Source organism: Equus quagga, chromosome 3 (assembly GCF_021613505.1).
Source record: "Equus quagga isolate Etosha38 chromosome 3, UCLA_HA_Equagga_1.0, whole genome shotgun sequence".
Taxonomy (NCBI): Eukaryota; Metazoa; Chordata; class Mammalia; order Perissodactyla; family Equidae; genus Equus; species Equus quagga.
The window spans coordinates 11,992,041-12,014,563 of record NC_060269.1 but is presented as its reverse complement, the minus strand read 5'-3'; the positions used below and the strand labels follow the sequence as shown (position 1 = coordinate 12,014,563).

Here is a 22,523-nt window from a genome sequence, read left to right as displayed (position 1 = left end):
AAGGATGATAACATGGAAAATAATAGTGGTAGATGACTAGGCCAGTGCAAAAGAAATGAATGGATAATTTGTGAATCTAATATTTTTGGAAAATTATTTTAAAACCACACGTAATAACTTTGAAATATGCAAAATATCCCAGAATTTTTTGGTAGGACTTAATTTCTTTACCTATGAAATATAGGCTATCGTAAGTGACTTTCAACAGAATTTTGTGAAATTCTTAAGTTATCTGAGTTTAATTCCATCTCTTATTAAGTGTCCTAATTGCTGCCTGCCAGTATCCACTCTGCAAACCAGCACCAACAAGAGAAGAAATTTTGGGCCTTGATCCCCACTTAAGGGATACGGGGGTGCTTAACTTTAGATTTTGGCTTTTTTAAAGACTGAAAAGTATGACTCAGATCATGGACTGTGGAGCAGCTAAGTAGGGATGGTATGTGAGGAAAGCTAAATTTCCAGCATCGTTCAGTTACACTAAACCACTCTGCTTAGCGGCAATTTCTCTAAGATTCACATTGGGCGATATTTACAACATTAGCATCTTTTTGAAATTATGGACATAATCTTTAGAATTTTCATGACTACTGCTTGAGGTTAATAGAGGAAAAAGCATTTTCCTTTTCTTTAGTGGATGAACAAACCAGATAGAAGGAAAATATAACAGCCAATAACAGCTAATTTATGAACAGAGCATTGAAGTTGGTTTCTGTGTTTCCTATCTATGACCTCATGTGAAGATAGAAGGAGATACATAAGTGATAAGAACTTCATATGTGATGTAATATAATACTTGGGATCAATATCAGACATTAGTTATACTCTTCCATTTTTCCCCTTTTAAAATTGTAATTGGACTTTCTGTATGCCTAGATAAAAAAAGAAAATATAATTAGCACTGACATCAGGATGTTAATTACTAAAAAAGAAAAAAAGAGCCTGCTAAATCCTCATTTAAAGGAAGGAGCACATGCCGTGAACAGTGGAGGCCAAAGCATTCTGACTGGATCTTTCACCACTTCAGTGGAAAAATCATGTTGACCGATGACTGGCTCAGTATGTTCAAGTTGTTCTTTGCTATTAAAGGATTTGGGATTCTTTTCCACTTTAGGGTCAGTACGACTTGGCGGTGGCAAAAATGAGTTTGAAGGCACAGTGGAAGTGTATGCAAATGGAGTTTGGGGCACAGTCTGTAGCAGCCACTGGGATGACTCGGATGCGTCAGTCATTTGTCAGCAGCTGCAGCTGGGGTGAGTTCAGCAAACGAAATCAGTCTACTGATATCTGAGAATAATGGTGGGCACCCATCATTCCAGAGAAGAGGTTGCATCTTCTCTCCTCATTCTTTCTTTCCTCATTCTCGCTTTTCTCAAAAGAGTTGGAAAGAAAGGGCCCCAAATGGAAGGAATGAGTTCTCTTACGTACAAATGTATTTCACATATTACTACTCCTGCTAAAGAGGAAATGGGCAAATGCAAAGTGGTCAGAAGTTAAAAGCATCCTTTGGTCTTTGTCTTTAGCAAAATAATTGTTTAGCCCTAAGAAGCAAGGAATTTGATTCGAAGAATTGTAGTTTCTCAGTAGCCTGCAGCCCTAGGTTGCTGTCATTTGCTTTTGACTTTCTACTTTTAGCCACCCACAAGTTCCATTTTTGTGTGTGTGAAGGAGGTGATGTTCACCTGTGCTCTTATCTCGTGATGGGTAAGGGACGATGTCCTCAGGCCTCCTCTGCGCTGAGGAGGTCCTGTGCAAGATGGCAGATTTCACCTGCCCTGCAGCGTCGGCCATCCTGAGGAGCTGCGGGCTCCTCCACCACCCTAGGGGGCCCTCCCTTTAAAAGAGCTCAGCGCACACTGACTTCCACCAGGCCTGGCACCTTTCTGCCTTGTGCCCAGGGGGTTCGCCAGGAGCAGAAGGCTCCATTTTGGAACAAAAGGTTTGCTTTTGTTGTTATTGTTCTGTTTTTGTGTCTCATTTATTTTTTCTAAGTACGCATGCCATGTGTTTTTCTTGGCCTTTATCACCAGAGATCTTTAGAAAGCGTGGAAAATATCTTGTTAGCAAAAAAAGCAAGTCTAAAAGTCTGAAAGAAAGGTTTGCAATTTACAAATATTTTGGATTAGTAATCAGTGAGTGGTAATATCTAATACAATGATGTGAATGAAAATGTGAGTCAACTCCAGTCAAATCAGTATGAACTTTAATTTGCCAGTTTCCTCCTGTCTTCTCGTTAGGAAGGTGGGGAGTGAGAATTTTGTAAAGGCAGACTTTGAAGGCTTAAGTTTTGTTCAGACTTTTGGTGCTTTTATGTCAGCAAATAGAGTTAATGTACTTAATTAATTTTTAAAAATGAGCGTTGAAAGAAGGAGTAAGGCTAGAGCCTATAAAGTGTTGTGATGTTTAGGAATGTTAATTACTGACTTTATCAAGGGTATTTTGTCTGGCTAACAGTCATTGGCAGGTGGGAATGTCACAAGGAATGTTGACTTGAATGTTGACTTTCTTTTGAAGGCCTGAGGATGGAACAAATTTGTAGGCTGGCGTCATTGTCTTCCTTTATATACGTAGCTACATGTGCTTTTACTACCCCGGAAAATCAGGGAAGAATAAAATTTCTTATGAGACTGACGCAAAGAAACAAGAACACTGTAGCGGAGACGTGACCTACAATGTGGTTACTAGTCTTGACTGATGAAAGAATGTAACCCATCATTCTGCAAATATAAACTTCAGATAAGCTGATCCAATTGCTTATATCATCTCTCAGTAGTCTGCTTTTTAAAAAAAGAACTGCATAATAAGAGCAGAGCAGCCCAGCTTTATTCCTGTTAAGACACATTCATATTTTAGATATACCCCAAATATTTACTGTTTGGTTGATGGAAACTGTTGCAGAGAGACAATTCTAGAGATTACTATGATAATCAGGTAAGCATTTAATCTTTTTAAAATTTAACATCATTTTGGTACATATCAGAGGCTACTTATAAAAATATGTAGATTAGATGAGTTAAAAGCAGAGCCCATCTCCATGTTATTATTTTATTAATTGGTTTCAAAGTCTTGCAGCAAATATTGCATATAAGATTTTAAAAATGTGAATGGATTGCCTCTCTTGATATTATCTTGCTTGGATATAGTAATAGTAACATTTTGAAAATGCTGGCCTAAGGTATTGGGGTAGGAAAGAACCTTCAGGCGCCCAGACTTCTGTTTATACATCAGAAGGCAGAGCTGAGAGCCGTCCAGCTTAGTGTCATGTGCAGCTGAGTCCAGACTAGAGTCCAGGTCTTGCTGGGCCACATGACACACTTCTTCCACAAAGCCATGCAGGCTCACTTTTTATATCTGTAGCATTTGCCCATTTTCTTCTAAAATCAGCCATAGATAGTAAAGGCACATGCATACCATTAGTTATTCAAGACGGCTTAAAAAGATTGCCTTACGTAGTCAACCCAAGTTCTGATCTGATGTTTTGATTTTCCTTGAAACTTATGTAATCCATTATGATTTTTTCTTCCATATCCATCTTTATTAATTTCTTCCATTAAAAAAAAATCCAAATGCTGTGATAAAAAAAATTTGCCTATATTTGATAAAGCTAACATCAATCATTGTACTTCCAGAGGAAAAGGAGTAGCAAAACAAACCCCGTTTTCTGGACTGGGCCTTATTCCCATTTATTGGAACAATGTCCGTTGCCGAGGAGATGAAGAAAATATACTGCTTTGTGAAAAAGACATCTGGCAGGGTGGGGTGTGTCCTCAGAAGATGGCAGCTGCTGTCACGTGTAGTTTTTCCCATGGTAAAAAAAATATTTATTTTTGTTTTACTTTTATTGTGTTTTCAACATGATTCCAGATGATAAAAGTGTCTTAGTTAAGCTAAGACTTGACTAAACTAAACAAGGATAAATGCAGACATAAGTCTGAATTATCATATTCTACTGTCTAATGAAATAGTCTTCAATGGGAGTGTGTCTAACAATTTGAATTCCATCTGACTTTCAATGGTATCTCACTTTTAACATGTTTTCTATTTTATCTACTTTGTTTAAAGAAATATCATATACTGTATATGAAACACTTATTTTGATAGCAAAAAATCATCATGGATTCAAGATGGAAAATCATCTTGAAACCAAGTATAAAATACAGCAAGTACAACAAAATGCTTTCACTTTATAGGATGGAATATAATCATGGTGCCAGTGTTCTCCTTTGAGTTATAGATAGCGTATTCCCTAAAATGGATTACTGCCTTGGATAAGGTCTCCTAAGCACCATATACTAGGCAGGAGGTGATTAGCAATGCGGTGTCAGTACACAAATATGTGTATGTTCATATGAACATAAGTAGAGGAGGGAACAGCTGCTTTTCATGATGGCTGATGGGTTTTCTGGGGACCATGGAGTATTTTAATCTGTGACCACAACTTGAGGCTGCCACATAGTCACAGTATCCCTATCTGCATTTTCCTTGGAGATGGCAGCTTGACCAGATGTCCCAGGCCTCGAAATGCTAGCAGCCAGTCCAGGGCAGTGATTGCTGTTTGAGTACAAGTATTGGGGCAGGAATAGAAAAGCTCCATTACAAAACATACAGAGACCTCATGTAGAGTAATTTCCCTGAATTAGCTGGAGGAACCAAGACAAGGATATGGACCGAATGTGTGCTCTCCGAGCTGCAGTCCTCTTTTGGGTGGGTGAGGTACATGAGTCTTGGTGCCTTGTAAGTTTTTCTTTTGATTCTCCACCTTTGAATAATGTTACTGTTGATGCAAATAATCAATAATCAATCTATAAATCAAAATTGGGGTGAGTTTATTATATGAGCCAGTCAGAGGACTGAATAGCCCAGGAGAGCACCTTCACCAAGGAAGGAAGCGATGTGTACAGCATGGTTATATATTGTCTTGGAATAAGGAATGTGCATCACACATGACGGGAATATTTTTTTTTACTACAGTAACAGGAAGTTACTAGCACAGCAGGTCAGTGGTCAGAAGATGAGCACAGTAGGTCAGTTTGACCTTTAGTTTCTGGGAAGAAATTCTTATCTTTAAGCAAATACTACCATGGAGGGGGGGTATACATTCCTGTTTTAAAAGGCATCATTCTTTGCTTTGGGACATTGTAAATGTTTAGAGCAGATGTACAATGCATGCTGGACAGGCCATGCCAGATCTTTCTGGAAAAATGAGGTCGGGCCGAATTAGTTTTAAACCAAATGGTTTCCTCATATACCTCAATATATATTAACTTTTCTTATTGCTTTTCATTTGTTCATCACTACTTTTGTCAAGTACACGTTTATGCACTGCTGCTTCAAGAGCGATGTCAATTGGGCTCTATAATGTACTGCATTTCGTAGATTATTGCTTGTACTCTGTGTTCAACCTGATTGATAAAATGTTTAACATTTTTCAAGTAGGAAAGTAAGTAAAAGCTTGAAAACAAGATTATTTTCTTTCAGAATATCTAGCTACTTTAAAAAAAATTCTACTCTTTATGATCTGTAATCTGTTTATACTCTGGTTGCACAGATAAATTTGTAAACATTTATAAAATCTAGGAGGTTGAGATAAGTTAGAAGTGAGAATAAAAGAAGATTCCCTTGTTGTAGAGGAAATGAGAATGTGAAAGCAAATAGCTCAAAGCAGCCACTGCTGAGTCTGCCTTAAGGCACAGCGATAGGGCTTAACACGATCGTTTAGTTTGGAAATTATACTTCGTGTCTTGTCATCTGGTACTGGTTGCTTTCCCAGCACTTACAAAGTAGAAGATGGTGCACCAGTCCTGGATAGAGGAAATAGCAATCTAAATGAAAACGTCTGGGAGCCTTATTCATCCTTAAGTGAAACATTGGTCAATGACTTCACTGAATTCTCTTGCAGATGATTTTTCGTGTGTTTGTTGGGAGGATGTGGGAAGTTGACTAAATTTTGTCCTTGAGCTTTTCTGTATTTTCACAATTATACAACCGGAAAAAAACCACATTGTAAAATAAAACATGACATTAAAAAATGTAAGTACTATGCCATAATGGTTCTAGGTGATTTTAAATTTCCTCTTAAAAAATTTTTTTTTCCTGTTTTCTCCAAGCTTACCACAGTGGTGGGGGAAAGGGGGGCAGGGGAGAATATAATAACTTAAGAAACTTGTACATTTTTTATCATTTTTTCTATATTTTCCAAGCTTTTTAAAGGAAAATGTACATAACTTATGCAAATTTGTTTCTTACCATCGTTCAGCCATCAGTTAATTCTAAGATGCTAATATACAATATTGAGAAGACCAGTCATATTTATTAAGCCTGTCTGTATCTTTTTACAAACTTTCAGTGTTAGTTCACTTATGTAAGTAAACTGTATTACAAATATCAGAATGTGAGTATATGCAAATAGTCACTGATCTGAATCTCTGCTGCAAAACTTGTGTGATATTTGAATATAAATATGAATATCCAGATGCCATTTACTGACAGCTGCTTACACTGTGGAGGAATTAGGAGCACATTTCATGTGGATAAATGATTAACATTTGGTAAAAGGTGCAACTAAACTCCCTAATGGGGACCCAGCCTGTTCTGAACCTTTTACCATATTATGTCCTTTATTCCAGAAAAATTAGACTTCCGTACTGTTTCCCAAACTTTGTGCTTCTGAAATCCCATCCATCCATCTTGGGCCTCTTCAGATACCACTTTCTTAGAAGGATTCCCTAACTACTCCCAATGGTGAGCCAGCTCCCTCGCTTCTGAATCCATGCAGGGTCTTCTTGACTATCTCTTGTCTGTACTCATTTTGTCCACGTCCTTAGGCAGTGCACTTCTTGAGGGTGGCGTCTGTCTAGTGCCCCTTTGAATGCCCTACAGCACGTGGTACAACACCTTGCACACAGCAGATGCCTAGTATCTGTTTATTAAATAGAATTGAATGAAGGGATATTGCTAATTATTTTTCCTTGTTTGAGATAGCCTTTCCAGACTTTTAGCTATCACTTGCCAGTTTGTTCAGTCAACAAATATTTATTATATGCCTTCTCTATGCTGGGTACCTGAAATACACAGATGAAAGGGAAAGGCACTTTCTCTGTCCTCAAGTCTAGTTGAGAGGAGGCAGACAATTGACATGTAAACCAATAAATCAATGACAATTTTAGATAAAAGTAAATGTTCTGAGGAAGACAAATTAGGTGATGTAGTAGAAAGCGCCTTAGGGTGCTGCGTGTGCTGGGGTAGCCAGGGCAGGCCTCCTGCAGAAAGGACATTTCAGTGTTGAGAACTGACTGACGAGAGGGAGGCAGCCATGTGAAGATCTGTGGAAACATTCTTCCGGGCAGAAGGAACAGCAAGTGTACAGACCCTGAGGTGGCGTCCAGCTTCAAGTGTATTTGGGCAGAAGGAAGAAGGCATGGTAGCTGTAGCCAGAGAATGAGGCCAGGAGAAATGAGAGAGAAATTCAGAGGCTGACAAGGGAGAGATCAGGGCGTTGCGGACTGTAACAAGGAATTGCAATGGGAAGACTGTGGTGGTTCTTAACAGAGGAAACGAAGATGAACTGATTCATACCCACATGAATTTTCAATATTGATTTTTGAAGGTGCTGGCCATGATGTCCACCAACTTGTTATAATGTGTTAGATGTTAACTTTGACTTGATTTCTACAAATGTAAAAATATTTCTGTACTGAAAATAAGTATGTTACCTACATAAGTGCCATTCTTAATAATTACATGTTGGTAATACTCAAATTACTGTAAATTAACAGATCAACGTCATGACCACAATCCCATAAAAATCCAATGTGTTTCTAGTAAACTGCAGTTTTGAGTGCGTCTTTTCTGGTTTCTGAGGTTGTAGGACAAAAGTGAATTTAGACTGCTTCCTCTTAAGAGCTATTTGTTTGAATGTAATTCAATTGGAGTATTTTTAATTGGTCGAGATTACCATAAAATATGTTAGCTATGTGCGTGTATGTCCATATCACTTCAATGGCTTAATAAATATTATTGAATTATTGAAAATGGCAAAGACATAGAATATACCTAATCATGTCGCTCAATGTAAATATGTAGGTGTAATTTGTCTTTCATTTCCCATTGCACAGGCCCCGTGTTCCCCGCCATACGTCTTGCTGGTGGCAGCAACGTGCACGAGGGCCGAGTGGAGCTCTACCATGCTGGTCAGTGGGGGACTGTCTGTGACGATCAGTGGGATGACGCAGACGCAGAAGTGATCTGCAGGCAGCTGGGCCTGAGGTTTGTTTTTATTGTTCTTGTTTTGTTTTGCTTACATTTTTGAATCTATTATTTCCATAACCAAAGGCAGGTGCTGCGTGTTTAAACTGCACACTTCCTCGAACAAATAGGAAAAGCCACCTTTTGATCTCGGTTCTAGGCTGTGGGCTCCCTGAGGAGAACTTACGTGTACTCTGTAGGTCTAACCTGTTGGTGTCTGAAGTTGATTGATTTTATGTCCCTAAGGATCGAATCTTTTTACTACTTTTCACTAGTAGCCTTTACATTACTCCCAGGTAGTGAGCAACACTGTCAGCTGCTGCGGCTTATCAGTCATATGACGAAACTAGCTGTTAGGTTTTAACCGAAGTTCAAGTCCTCTCCCTCAAATATTGTCTGAACTCTTCGCCTTTTCTTCCTCATTTGTTAGGTATGTGCTTAGAGCAAAGGATGTTTATTCATGTGCAAAGGAAGTAATTCCCATGTAGGATATGGAAGTGAGGCGTGTGCAGTGAGGCAGCAGTGTGACCATCAACATTCCAGATGCTTCAGTTGTGGTTATTCTGGAATAGCATGTTATAATTTTGGAGCTTTTAATCCCTCTCTCTAGTGATTCTAAACATTGGTATAACAAGCCTAAACGCTTCTCTAAAATTATATTAGGGAATCTTTTAAAAGTTGGTATTTTACTTTAAATTTGAAATGTCCTTCATTTAGCACTGTGTGTGAGGGGGCTGAGGGTGCTGGGGAGGCCTCTTGAGATTAGAGCTTTGCTGTCCATGGATCATTTTGTCCAGTTAAGCATAATTCTTGACAATGGGGCGTGACTTTTGAACCTTGAACCATTTATACTCATTTTTTTTGCAACTTTTTTTGCAAGTGACCTACCTCTTTTTCAAGACTCTATGTTTATATTTAAGTATTTTAAAGTAAAATATAGACACGTTAACATTTACCTCTAAATACTTAAGTATGCATCTCTTAAAAATAAGAACATTGTCCTACATAGCCAAATGATCATTATCACAACTAATGTCATTGGTAATCTTTCTTAACATTGTCTAATACTCCATCATATTCAAATTCCCACAGTTGTCTTCACAAAATCCATAACAGATGGTTTGTCTGACACAGAATTTAGTGCGGGACCATGCAGTGCGTCTGGATGTTATGTCCCTGAGGTCTCTTTTAATCTAGAACAGCTTCTTGTTTTTCATTACACTGACTTGAAGAGACCAAGCCAGTTGTTCTGGAGAATATCCTACCTTCTGGATTGGTCTCATTTCTTCCTCATGGTGTCATTTAGTTTACTCCTCTGTTTCTTGTAATTCCTGAAATTGGAGGCTAGGTCTGAAGGCTCGATTAGATCAAAGCAAGTGTTTTGGCTCGAAATCATCACAGGTGATGTGTTCTCTTCTTGCATCTCATCAGGAGTCACAGAGCAGCCTGGTTTTCCCCACTAGTGAGGCCAAGACTGAGCACTGGGTTCAGGGGTCATCAGCCTGATCCTTCACTGTGAAGTTACGTTTTCCCTTCTAACTGATTCTTGGACCTAACTGCTATTTCACAGTTCTTGTGTGGGACAGGAACAAGCATGGCAAATCCTGGGTGCACAGGGCTTATATTACTGGTCATGTTAAGTTTACCGGTATGATCTTTTTCTTTGAGTGAGTCAGGAATAGGGCCAACCAGTTCTTTTTGAGAAAACTGTTGTTAATCATTAAACTTTTGAGGTTATATATTTGAAGTGTTCTGACTGGATATCAATTTCAAGGACAATTTTCTTCAAATTTCCAGGTGTTGTTGGTAGCATAAGATTATGAGCACGTGCCGTGTACTCAGAATGGCCTGGATTTGAGACCTACTTTTGGAGATGGGAAAAGTTACAGAATATCACTGAATTGCCATTTTCTCATTTATGACATACTTCCTGATGTGTCGGGTTTAGTGTCTATAAAGCAGTTAGGGCACATAGTCAGTCTACAGTATACATTGGCTAGCAAGGTCAGTCTAATTAAGGACTGTTGTAGCTGAAAGATGTTATTAAACATTCAAAGTAAACTAAGCATTTGGTGGTGAGATCATCAAACACTATTCCTCTGTCCAGAACTTCTATTTAGTTAGCTGTATCCATGAATTTCATATTTTAAAACACTCTAATGTGTGTGTGTAAATGTGTTTACTGAATTATCAATTATGCGGTCAGTCATGTGCTAATTGATTTTCATGTGAGTTCATAAGAAACCTGTGTCTTTGCCAAAAATATTAAGAACGTTAAGGATATAGTAATAGCCTATTTAATATTACCAGTTGCAGTATAGATTATTCTAAATTTAAGCTATAAGGCATTTTTTATTAATATATTGCTCTGGGGCAAAGCAAGCTTTTGTTCCTTACACAAATACATAGAATATTTAAATGACACACTGTGAATGTTAGTTATGTTTATAGAAGTGATTCTAAAAATTCATGTTGTAATGTAGAGTTCTTTCTTGTGAGCCAAAGACTTTTTTCGCTTATATAAATAGTTCTTAAGCGAAGACCATGTTGACAAACAATAGTCTATTACACAGAAAGAAGATGGAGATAGAATGACACGGAAGACTTTGCTCATGTTGAATACGTGCATGGGCTGAGGAAAGTGTTTACATCTTTCTCAAACATTAGCTCATTGCTCCCTTTGTATGAGGGGCTTCATGTTTGGCATAGTGATTAAAAGGAAAAATATCTCCAAATATACAAGGCGGCAAAGATCCTCCACAAGCGTCTGCAACAGCAACAATCCAGCTTGGTAGAGATTTGTTTTTATTAGAAGTGCTCTGATGCTCTGAGCTGACGTGGTTCATTGGCCTTTCTTTCGCTTGATTTTATAGTTATCTCATAAGTGTACATTATTCTGCCACTGCTCTTCCTCTAGAATTTGTTTTGCTCACTTAAAGGCACAGTACTTTGAGATGAAATAGTTTTTAATGGCACATGGTCGATAGCAGACAGCGTAATGGTTGCTTGCTTCAATTTGTGATTTAATCTTAAGCAGATTTCATCTGTCTTGTTTGCTTTGTTGAATTCCCAGAGGGAAACTGCATCATGCCTCCCTGGAGTGGTGGTTCCAATTTCTTTGTGAGATGCTGTCTTTGTTGACCCTCATCCTTTAATGGTATCTGTAGATTGTGGTAGCTGGCAGGCTTCCTGAATACAAAAGGAATTACTGTGCTTAAGATTCTTAAATTTGATTAACCCAGAACTTGGAGAAAGAGGAGGAGCAGGGAAAGAACCAGTTAGATGTTAGAAAATGGAACTTGAGCATGCATATGTACACGGTGAAGTTTCATGTGGAGACATTTTGGTTAGAATTCCTTTTGAATACTTAACAGTCAAGCCTTTCTCCATGTCTTCAAAGCTTTTAATAGCATAGCTTAGAACTGTGACATCATATTTTATTGTGTAGATGTACCATAATTTACATACAAATTTTAAAATTTTGAAGACTTCTTTCCTTTTAAGTTTTTTTGGGCTATAAAATTATCATATAAAACCACACTATTGAGTGGTCAGAATAGAAATTCTGGTACAAATTGCTTTTTTAAAAAAATGTTTCTTTCTTCTTTTATTTTGCTGTTCATTAATTTTAAAACATATTTTATAAACTTTACCATAAAGATAAGCTGGTAAGTGGAATTCTTGAGCAGGAAAGAGACCATACTTAACAGATGAGAAAGTCAGGCCCTCTGAGATTATGCAGTGTCTGAAGTCATGTGGTTAGTGAGAACCAGAATCTTGAGATTTAGGGCCCCCAATGTAGGTTTTTTCTTTCGTCTTATACTATTTGCAAAATAGCTGGGTGTTAATAAGAATAAATACAGATATAGAGCTGAAAGAAATAGAGAAGTCAAGCGGGAAGGCTAATGTTAGGAAGGAAATGCTAACGAGCATGTTTTGGATAGGCTGTATTTGAGGTGCCATAGCACCTTATTGAAAATGCCCCAGGCAGCTGTTTGGTAGCAAAGTGTTTCAGAGTCAGCTCTGTAGCCAGACAAGCTTTACCGTCTGGTGGTGGTGTAATGCTGTGCAAATTATTTAGCTTCTGGGTCTCAGTTTCCTCATCTGTAAATTGGGGATAATAACATCATTGTTACTGTAGGGAGGATTAAATGAGTTAATACGTATGAAGCTGTTAGACCAGTGCCTGGCACACAGTAAGCATTCAGTATACATTAGATATTAGTGGAGATGCCTCCACCTGGATTGTTTTCCAGAGAGAAATCTAGGATATTAATCATTAAAAAAATGAGTTTTTTCATCCCTAGGTTACAAGTGTCACAAACTGCTATTTGAAGTTCAGTAACGAATCTTTTATAACCTATCAAATAATTATCTCGCGCAATAGAATTGCCTAACTCTATCCTGAGTCTATTCAAAGCAGCAGCTAAACCCGGAGACTGAGTTAGTCAGATGGTGCTATTTATCTGGTCTTTTCCTCTGAAAAAATCCACAAACTTTATATGAATACAATCTGATTAGCCAAATAGGCTTAAGAATGTTTTGGATAAGGATCAGACATAGAATCAATTCAGTGTTTACTGAAGATTGCTGTTATGTAGGTCAAATAGCTTTACAGAAAATAATAACTCAATGTATTATATCAGAGCACCCCTACTCCACAGATTTATTCTGTGGTCAGAAGGTAAAGAAGTAGGCATCACTGGGACCTTTCCCCAAACGGACTGCCAAGGCTGGAGCGCGAACGATTTCTGAAGGAAGGACAGAGAACACACAGCTTATCAAATTCACGTAGCTCTTACTTGACTTTAACCGACCATGAGTTTTATATTGCTTTCACCAGTACTGTAAAATCTCTTTAAGGCAGAGTCATCAATTTCTTTGGTATTCCCCTGAAAACCAGCATAAAATCCAGGGAAATACCAGTGACTGGCTGAAGGAATGTGTGTATATCTCAATATTATCTTCTTAATTTTAATAAACTCAAAAATTAGCTAAAAAACCTAGTTTGTGTTACATCATGGTTTCCTAGTTAATGTATTTTGTTTTCAAGTTTATTGTATTAGTTTTTTTTCTGATTAATTTATTTTAATTAAACATTTTTTTGATCATTAAAATAATGTTTATAAACAATGGAAAGTATGGAAGTGTATAAGGAAGAAAATAAAACACCCAAGTGGTGTTTTAACTGTGTATTTTAACACAGACAGCTTTCCCCAGAGCCGTTGTTCAGAGCTTCTACTCTCCCATCCTGTGTTCTCCCTGAAGGAAGGGATGCAGTTCAGAAGCAGTTAACCAGGCCATTTGCCTTTTCCTAGGACCTCTCTGACATAATCTTTAACATATTCGAAACCCAGTAGTCCCCCCTTATCCACAGGGGATGCGTTTCAAGGCCCCCAGTGGATATGTGAAACTGCTGATAGTACAGAACCGTATATATACTATGTTACAGGCAGCATTTTAGGGCTTGTTTTTGGCATATCTGAATTGCCAGCATCAGTACTTTTGTGCTTTGGGGCCATTATTCAGTAAAATAAGGATTGCTTGAACATAAGCACTGTGACATGGCTGACACTTGATCTGATGATAACCAAGATGGCTACTAAGTGGCTAATGGGCAGGTAGCGTATACAGCGTGGATCCACTGGACAAAGGGATGATTTGCGTCTTGGGATGGAGCAGGATGGCACGAGATTTCATCATGCTACTCAGAAGGAGTGCAGTTTGAAACTTATGAATTGTTTATTTCTGGAATTTTCCATTTAATATCTTTGGACTCCAGTTGAACTTGGGTAACTGAAACCAAGGAAAGGGCAACCTTGGATAAGGGGAGGCTGCTGTACAATACATTTCAGTTACTCTGCTCGGCCTGTCTCGAGGCCCTTCCAGCCAATGGATGACTGTAGAGTGGGTTTGTTATTTTTTCTTGGGAATAAAAAGGCTTTAGCTTGTAAACTTTTAGCCTAACTATTATATGAAAATATTAGTCTTTTAAATCTCTAAAAAGGTGGTAGTTAAGAATGCATTATTATTGTTTTAATTTGATCATTGTAAGATTGAGCATCTTACCATATGGTTCAGTGGCCATGGATATTTCTTCTTCTGTGAATAGCCTGATCCTCTTCATCATTATATATATTTTTTATGTTGGCTATTTTGTCTTTCATTATAATAAGTTGTTAGTATTAATTTCTAGTTATTTTCTTTGATTGCTATTACCTGTTACAAATATTTCTTTCAGCTTGTTGGTTTGCTTTTTGATTCTGATTATGGTGCATTTTGCTACACAGTACTTTAAATTTATATGTGGTTAAATTTAACTTTTTTAGTCTTTGTTTTCTGACTTCTGGGTTCCTTATTTTGCTCAGGAAATCCCCTTACTTCCAAGGTTATAAGAACTATGTTCTTATAATTTTATTCTAGTAACTTTCCTCCTTCCTTCCTTCTTTCCTTTCTTTCTTTCAATATTGAAGCCTTTAAACGATCTAGAACTTAGTTTTTGTTTCTGTTATGAGTTCAGAATCACATTTTCTATTCTCTGATATTGGTCCCTGATTTTCTTATAGCACTTAATCCTGGCTCAGTAAATTGTACCCATTGACATTTTCTTTACCAGATCTTTTCTTTCCTAGCATTTATCTCAGGGCATAGATTCAAGGAGGCTATTAATCTGCTTTTCTCCAAAGCCCTCCTACCTGGCTTCCCCCTGACCTGCATCAGTCATCCTGCCTCCTTCTCTGTTCTCCAACTTTCAGTGTTCTCTAAATCAGTTTCCATATTTGCTTTCATTAATCTCTTTCCTTTAGAGCAGGGATCAGCAAACTTTTTCAGTAAAGGGCCAGATAGTAAGTATTTTAGACTTTGCATCTACTCAACTGTGCCTTTGTAGTGCAAAAGCAGCCATAGACGATAAGTTAGGAATGCGTGTGGCTTTATTCCAATAAAACCTTACTTCTGGACAGTGAAATTTGAATTTCATATGATTTTCACATGTCAAAAATTATATTCTTGTTTGGATTTTTCCCCAACTATTTATAAAATGCAAAAGCCAGTCTTAGTTCATGGGCCATATAAAAACAAGTGGTGTGCCAAATTGGGCCCTCAGGTTGTAGTTTACTGACCTCCGCCCTAGAGCCACCAGTGACGGCTTCTTTGCTTCCATCGGTCCTGGATTCTCCCTTTTAAAAAAGGAGCCATAGGTCTTAGGCACACAGCTCCAAGCAGCCCTTTCTTCTTTAAACAAATATTAGTGTACACAGTAATGTATTTAAAACAACATATTTCAGTTATTCAAGCCCTCTATTTCTGGGAATAACTCACAATCAGTAGCTGACTTTAGAGTTTTGTTTTCAGTGGGTTTACACTGTTCCCTTGTTCAATTTAGTGTAAATGTTGTATGAAAATATTTTCTTTCAGAAAGGGGATATCTATTCCACTATGAATAACTGTTAAAACATTTTAATTTCTTCACAGCCTTATAGACTACTATTGCAAGATTGTTTTGGTATAAAAAATATTTTTCTGGGAGCATAATTGTTGTCCTCAGAAAAAGGTTTTGTCTTGGCCATTATAATTTTTTTTGTAAAATACCTCATGTGCATTAAAACACTTGAAATTGTTTGCCTCTGATTATCTGTGGCTCTGCCACAAGAATCCCAAGTTTAGTGATGAAAGTCATAGCTTAATGATCTTTGGGGCCATCATCTTAATAAAAAACAACACAGATTTATCCATTATCTTACAGGCTACAAATTACTTCCATAAAGACTGTCTTTTCAAAATTTCTTTAAAATAAATAAATAAAACATATTTACAACATTAAAACCAGAAAATGTTGAGATTTTAATTGATTATCCCTTACCACTCTCCCAACTGTACAATTTGGGGGATGGGAAAACAAAACTATGATGTTTAAACTAAATACCAAGTGGTTTTTAGATAAATTGTGTAGCAGTGAAAAATGTGTTATTCATCAACTGTTAGGAGGAAGCTTCTTAACAGGGCCAGAAGAGGGAAAGGGAGCCGGCGTTGACTGAGTTCCTACTTTGCATCAGTTTAATCTTAGAGCCCTGCAAGGGAGCAGTTGTCATGCCTTTGTTCAAAAGAGGCATCTTAGGCCACGAAGGTTCTAGTAATTTCCCCAAGGTAGCCCAGTGTGTTAAAGATGGAGTCCAGATTTGAACCCAAAGGCCTGTTTCCACATCTGCTTTTCCTCTTGAAGATTTAGCTTGGAAAGAATAAGCTTTTTGACGTGGTCAGTTTATATAAACATTTATGTATGTCTCTTACACTCTTATGTAGGCATATAGACACACATTGAAACAACTGAAAACTTTATTTAGAAAAAAAAAAATCCTGGGGCTTACCCCATGGTGCAGCGGTAAAGTTGGCACATTCGTTTCCGTGGCCTAAGGTTCGCTGGTTTGGATCCCAGATGTGGACCAATGCATCGCTTGTGAAGGCACGCTGTGGCAGGTGTCCCACATATAAAAAAAAGTAGAGGAATATGGGCATGGATATTAGCTCAGGGCCAGTCTTCCTCAGCAAAAAGAGGAAGATTGGGAGCAGATGTTAGCTGAGGGCTAATCTTCCTCAAAAAAAAAAAAAAATCCTGTTAATTGAATATTTATTACTTCTTTCTAGAAGAGTAGAAATGGCTTTCTGTTCTGTCATTATGTTTTCCCTTAGCAAAACAAATTCACTTACAAAATTATGTCATTTGGACAATATCATTTGTGTTAGGATTTCTTTTTCTTTCTTTCACCTTTGTCTGATTAGCTCTAGATATTAGTCTTTAATATTTGTTGGGGCAGCCTTCCTGGAGTTCACTGTGTGACAAATATCAGATAGCAATTCAAGTTTCAGGATTCTAAATTCTAAAATTTTAACTCCACCAAAATATCCTGCGTAAGCACACTATTTTTCCTTTCCTCTCGGCTTCCTTCACACCTCCTCCTGCACACATTTATCCTTCCCCTTGGCACACTCCCTGAACTTTAAACAGAAAGTGGGGCAGGTGATAATGGAACAAGTATTTGCTTTAATAGTATTTAAAGAGTTTAACTTTCAGATATTTTGGGCTTCTTTAGACTTGTGTTCTCTTAAAAGGAACTTCCATAGAATCTAGTAAAATTAGTCAAACAGGCTCCTCTTTAATCATAAAATTTACTATCCAAGCCTTTACTATTACTTGGGTATTATAACCAGTTCGCAAACTTTTTTTTCTTCAATATATCTTGGTTGTAAATTCTCAAGATAGTTATAATATTATGAGAAAAGGGCAACTAAAATAATGGGGAATAGATGAAGTATTATTGAAAAACAAAAGAAAACTATAAATGCTCTAATCTAAAAATTAAAAGGCTAAAAGGGGCTGAATATGCAGTTTCTGAAGTCATTAATCATTTTGACAAGCAATCATGATCTTCTTCACTGAAATCTGGGGTTCTAGAATGTGATATTACTTTGAATTGTAGAAATAAATTTAGTGCAAATAAATTTGAGTTGAAGAGATGTTTTACTTAGAAATATGTTTGTGAGTCACAGAGAACTGAAAGTAATAGTAGTTTAAACAAGACAAGAGTTTATTTTTCTCCCAAGAGATCAGAGGCAGCCAGCTCAAGCCTAGTCTGGCACTTCCACAATCATCAGGCTCTTTCTTGCTTGTAGTTCTGTCTTTCTGAATATGGCATCCTGCAGCCCAAGATAGCTTCTCAAGCTCCAGCCATCACTTCTGCCTTGTAGTCCTCAGGAAGGAGAAAGTGGAACAAGGACAATTCCTGAAAGTGATACATGACACCTCTACCTAAATTTCATGGATCAAAACTCAGTCTTCTAAGGGGCTGGCCTGGTGGTGCAGTGGTTAAGTGCACATGTTCAGCTTTGGCGGCCCAGGGTTCACCAATTCAGATCCCGGGTGTGGACATGGCACCGCTTGGCACGCCATGCTATGGCAGGCGTCCCACATATAAAGTAGAGGAAGATGGGCATAGATGTTAGCTCAGGGCCAGGCTTCCTCAGAAAAAAGAGGAGGATTGACGGCGGATATTAGCTCAGGGCTATTGTTCCTCAAACAAACAAACAAAATGTAGTCATCTAAAATGGGGGCAGTTTCCGTTTGGGAGGATGAAAAAGTTCTGGAGATGGGTGGTGGTGATAGTTGTGCAACAATGTGAATGTCCTTACTGCCACTGAACTGTACACTTAAAAATGGTTAAAATGGTATATTTTATGTTATGAGTGTTTTACAAAGAACAAATGTAGTCATCTAGAAGAAGGGGAGGCTGGGAAGTGTGGATTTTATTCTGGAAAGCTATTGCCTTCCTAAAAATCTGAGGTTCCATTGCTAATGAAGAAAAGGAGGGTAAATACTGGCAATAACTAGCAGTCTTTGAAACATTTGTGATGGCCAAAAATATAAAGAGCAAAGAACAAACAAGAGATGCAGCAAGTCATGTGTGACCTATGGAGTGAACTGATAAGGGAAAATATGGATTAATCATAATCATACCTTTGCTAGGGGCAAAAAAAATCAGTCAGACCAAGCTTTGATGTCTAATCCAGAATTCTTATGCTCCTGTTTGATCAGCGGCATTGCCAAAGCATGGAATCAGGCATATTTTGGGGAAGGATCTGGCCCAGTAATGTTGGATGAAGTCCGCTGCACTGGGAATGAACTCTCTATTGAGCAGTGTCCAAAGAGTTCCTGGGGCGAGCATAACTGTGGCCATAAGGAAGATGCTGGAGTGTCTTGCACCCCTCTAACAGGTAAGAATTTCCCCCAGTAACCTACCAACTCTTGCCCCCAGCACCATTTGGGCTTACCTTTTCTTCTCTTCAACTTATATAATATAGCTAAATGAGCACACAAATAAATCCCCCAAATAAAACTAAACAAAAAAACTAACACAAATCATATATTAAAATGCTATCTTGGGGCTAGCCTGGTGGTGTAGTGGTTAAATTTGTGCACTCCACTTTGGCGGCTCAGGGTTCATGGGTTTAGATCCTGGGCGTAGACCTATACAATGCTCATCCAGCCATGCTGTGGTGGCGTCCCACATACAAAACAAAAGAAGACTGGCACAGAAGTTAACCCAGGGACAATCTTCCTCAAGCAAAAAGAGGAGGATTGGCAACAGATGTTAGCTCAGGGCCAATCTTCTTCACCAAAAAAATGCTATCTTTTTCTTCATAGATATCTCTGAATTTTTTAATTTAAGGCTATACAACTCTGTAAAACTAGATTAGAAAATATGACTTTGTTGCAATATACAGTCCCCAATAATCAAAATTAGCATGCAATGATACATTTCAGATATTAGGTATTATAATTATATGTTTAGTACATTCATCTATTAACCTGTCTTGACTCTCAGAATGTGTTTATAGCTGGTAAACTGTTGATGGGATTGTTGACTAAAGGACACTATTAAAGAAACCAAGTCAACTTTGTTATGCTCGGTTTTCAGACTACTCCGGATCACAGCATGCTTGTCAGGATACATCATGTGTTCTAAGAAAGGCATGTCTGAGAGCAGACGAGTGTGTGTGTGTATATGCTTACTTATTTTGGAGGATGAAGAGGGATATGGACAGGCAAGAGAAGTTGGGTCATCACAAGTCCATTGTTTCTATAGTAAAAAGAACTTGAAGAAAAAAATTAGGGATTTCAGTCTTTCTTTAAAAAAATCAAAAGAACAACTTACAGCTTATGAAATGCTGAAGTTTCACCTTTTTATTTACATAGTTCTATATGTGCTGTTGGTTTTATTAGCAGAATAACACAATTATGCACAGTAGAAGTGCTATAAAATTTATGCCAGATTTGAAGCCAGAGCACTCCATCTTCTTGAGCCTGCATTTCCTCCTCTTTCAAATGAGGATAGTCTTGTAGTGTTGCTGTGATGGTCACAGGAGGTAATATGTGTAACAGTGCTTTACAGACAGTAAAGTGTTACATTCATAAGTAATTCTGTTGCTAAGAGACCTTCGTTTATTTTAAGAGATCCCAGACATTCATGAAAAGTAGGACCTTTACCCAAGATTCTTTGTGTTTTTTGTTTGGGGGGATGTTTGGATTATTTTGGATGGAAACAGCTTTTACATTTACTTTTGGGGGGATAAATTTCTCATATCTGCTTGGAAGATATTATATTCTTAGATATATAGGTATTCTTGGAAGATGCAGATATTTCTCTGTCTGCTTAGATGCTCTTTACAGGATTCTCTGGCAGTTTATTTATTGAATTCATATGATTCAAATTCAGATCTGTATTATCAATAAAAGAACAAAGGTGGGACATGTACCCCAGTTTTTTAAATTTATGAAGCCTGAGGAATAATAAACGCATTGACATATAGATCACTCTTTAACCAGAATAGCTTTTTCTGTCTTCGTATTTCAATATTTTTTTCACTTGCAGTTAAAATTTTGAACTATTTCCAAGTTAGTATGTTTTCTTAGTTTTTAAATTTAAATGACTGGTATTGCTCAGACTTAAGGAGATTGAAGTTAAAGGAAATTTCCAAAATATTATTTAATTCAGAGAAATCTAAACAGCTACTTTGGAATTATATCAGAATAGATTTTTCTACTCAGAAAACAGGAGTACAGATAAAAAAAGAAAGAATATTTTGTCAGGACAGATGTGCATTCTGTCATTCTTCAGAAACAAGCTATTGACCTCAGGTCACTGAGCACAGTCCTAAAATAAGTTTAACAAAATGCTTAGACCCAAATAGGGTGATATTTCTAGTGAAATTAGATTAGATTTGACAATTGATTTGCTTGGTCTCTGTGTCTCCTTCTTATCACAGATGGAGTCATCCGACTTGCAGGTGGAAAAGGCAGCCATGAAGGTCGCCTGGAGGTGTATTACAGGGGACAGTGGGGGACTGTCTGTGATGACGGGTGGACCGAGCTGAATACCTATGTGGTTTGCCGGCAGCTGGGATTTAAGTAAGGTCCATGGATATGAGGCGGCAAATGCCAAATTATATTTTTAAAAGTTTCATTTTGTAACCCTCACTTGTAATTTCTATAATACTAAAAACACACGTTCTCTGTCATCAATTTACTTGTCTCCTCTACCTACCTACCTTTCTATATATGGACGTACAAGAATGAAAAACAGTCACATTTTCTAGGATCATCTCTTCCCACTTATCTCATTTACCTTTCCTTCCACCACTCTTCCTGAATAATTGGTTGGAGCCATGGGTGACCTTTGGGTCACTTTGTGTCTATTCAAGTAAGGCTGTACCCTCTGAATGCTCAGTGTTATTCTGACGCATCGCTACTATTGGATGTTGTTAGTTCTGACATCATTGTGTCTGCAACTGCAGAGAAGTCCAGTGTCAAATGCTTTGTTGTTACATTATTCCGTTTCTCAGAATGTGATGATAATTATCACTTTTATTTGAGAAAAAAGACTTCTTGTCATGAGACGACCTTTAGCACTCACCCTTGACCTCACTCTCTTCAAGGCTGAGTATCACACTTAGGGCAATACATTTCATGTCACACACATAATGCATTCCAGAGTAGAGACTTAAGTTGGTTGAAGTAACTGCAAATGATCCTTTTGAGCTAATATTTGAATGAGGCCCATTAATGCCTATTCTTTCTTGTTTTCCATGTTTCTATGCCATACTTGAAGTAATTGTCTCATGCTTGAAAAAATTGGCAAAATTATTTTATTTCAGCTTGTGATGGAGCTAATTGCTAATATTCATTAAACTCTAAAAATATACTTTCATTCAACCTAGGTATGGCCATGTTTAAGATATATATTTTTAAATTTGTAAAAGTAATCTTAAATATTTTAGAGAAAGTTTGGAAAATAAAGAAAATAAAAACTATCCATAATTTTTCCATTTTTACACCATCATTATTATAACTTGTGTATATAACTTTATAACATATCTAGTATTGGATATATAATTTTTGTATCCACATTTTTTAATCTTCATATTACAACATAGTCATAATTTTTAATGATAAAATAATATCCATTGGCTGTTCATACTATAATTTACTTAATATTTAGGTTAGTTTAATTTTTATTGTTATAAAAAGTGATATCATGAAGATATAAATTGCCCAATATTTTGAATTTTCTTGGGCAGTGACATTATTATAATTTCAGGTCAAGGGGTATGACATACCAGTCAAATAAATATTGATATTTATTTAATAAGAATTACTTAATAAATACTATTTCATCTTTAGGTGAATCTCTGTTAGACTGAGAACTGAATCCTGTTTTCACAGATTTAGA

The 22,523-nt window shown here is 37.3% G+C and overlaps 1 protein-coding gene across 2 annotated transcripts in view; it reads left to right on the top strand.

Annotated features, from left to right (window-relative positions):
- Positions 1–22,523, top strand: part of PRSS12 (serine protease 12) — a 71,077-nt gene that overhangs the window by 10,956 nt on the left and 37,598 nt on the right. Inside the window, exons 2-6 of one of the 2 annotated variants that reach the window (XM_046657065.1) lie at positions 1,112–1,250; positions 3,627–3,805; positions 8,112–8,262; positions 18,830–19,008; positions 21,061–21,202. In XM_046657065.1, coding sequence (XP_046513021.1) covers positions 1,112–1,250; positions 3,627–3,805; positions 8,112–8,262; positions 18,830–19,008; positions 21,061–21,202 — 790 coding nt within the window. The remainder of the gene's footprint in view (positions 1–1,111; positions 1,251–3,626; positions 3,806–8,111; positions 8,263–18,829; positions 19,009–21,060; positions 21,203–22,523) is intronic. The other variant, XM_046657066.1, reaches the window with a different exon arrangement.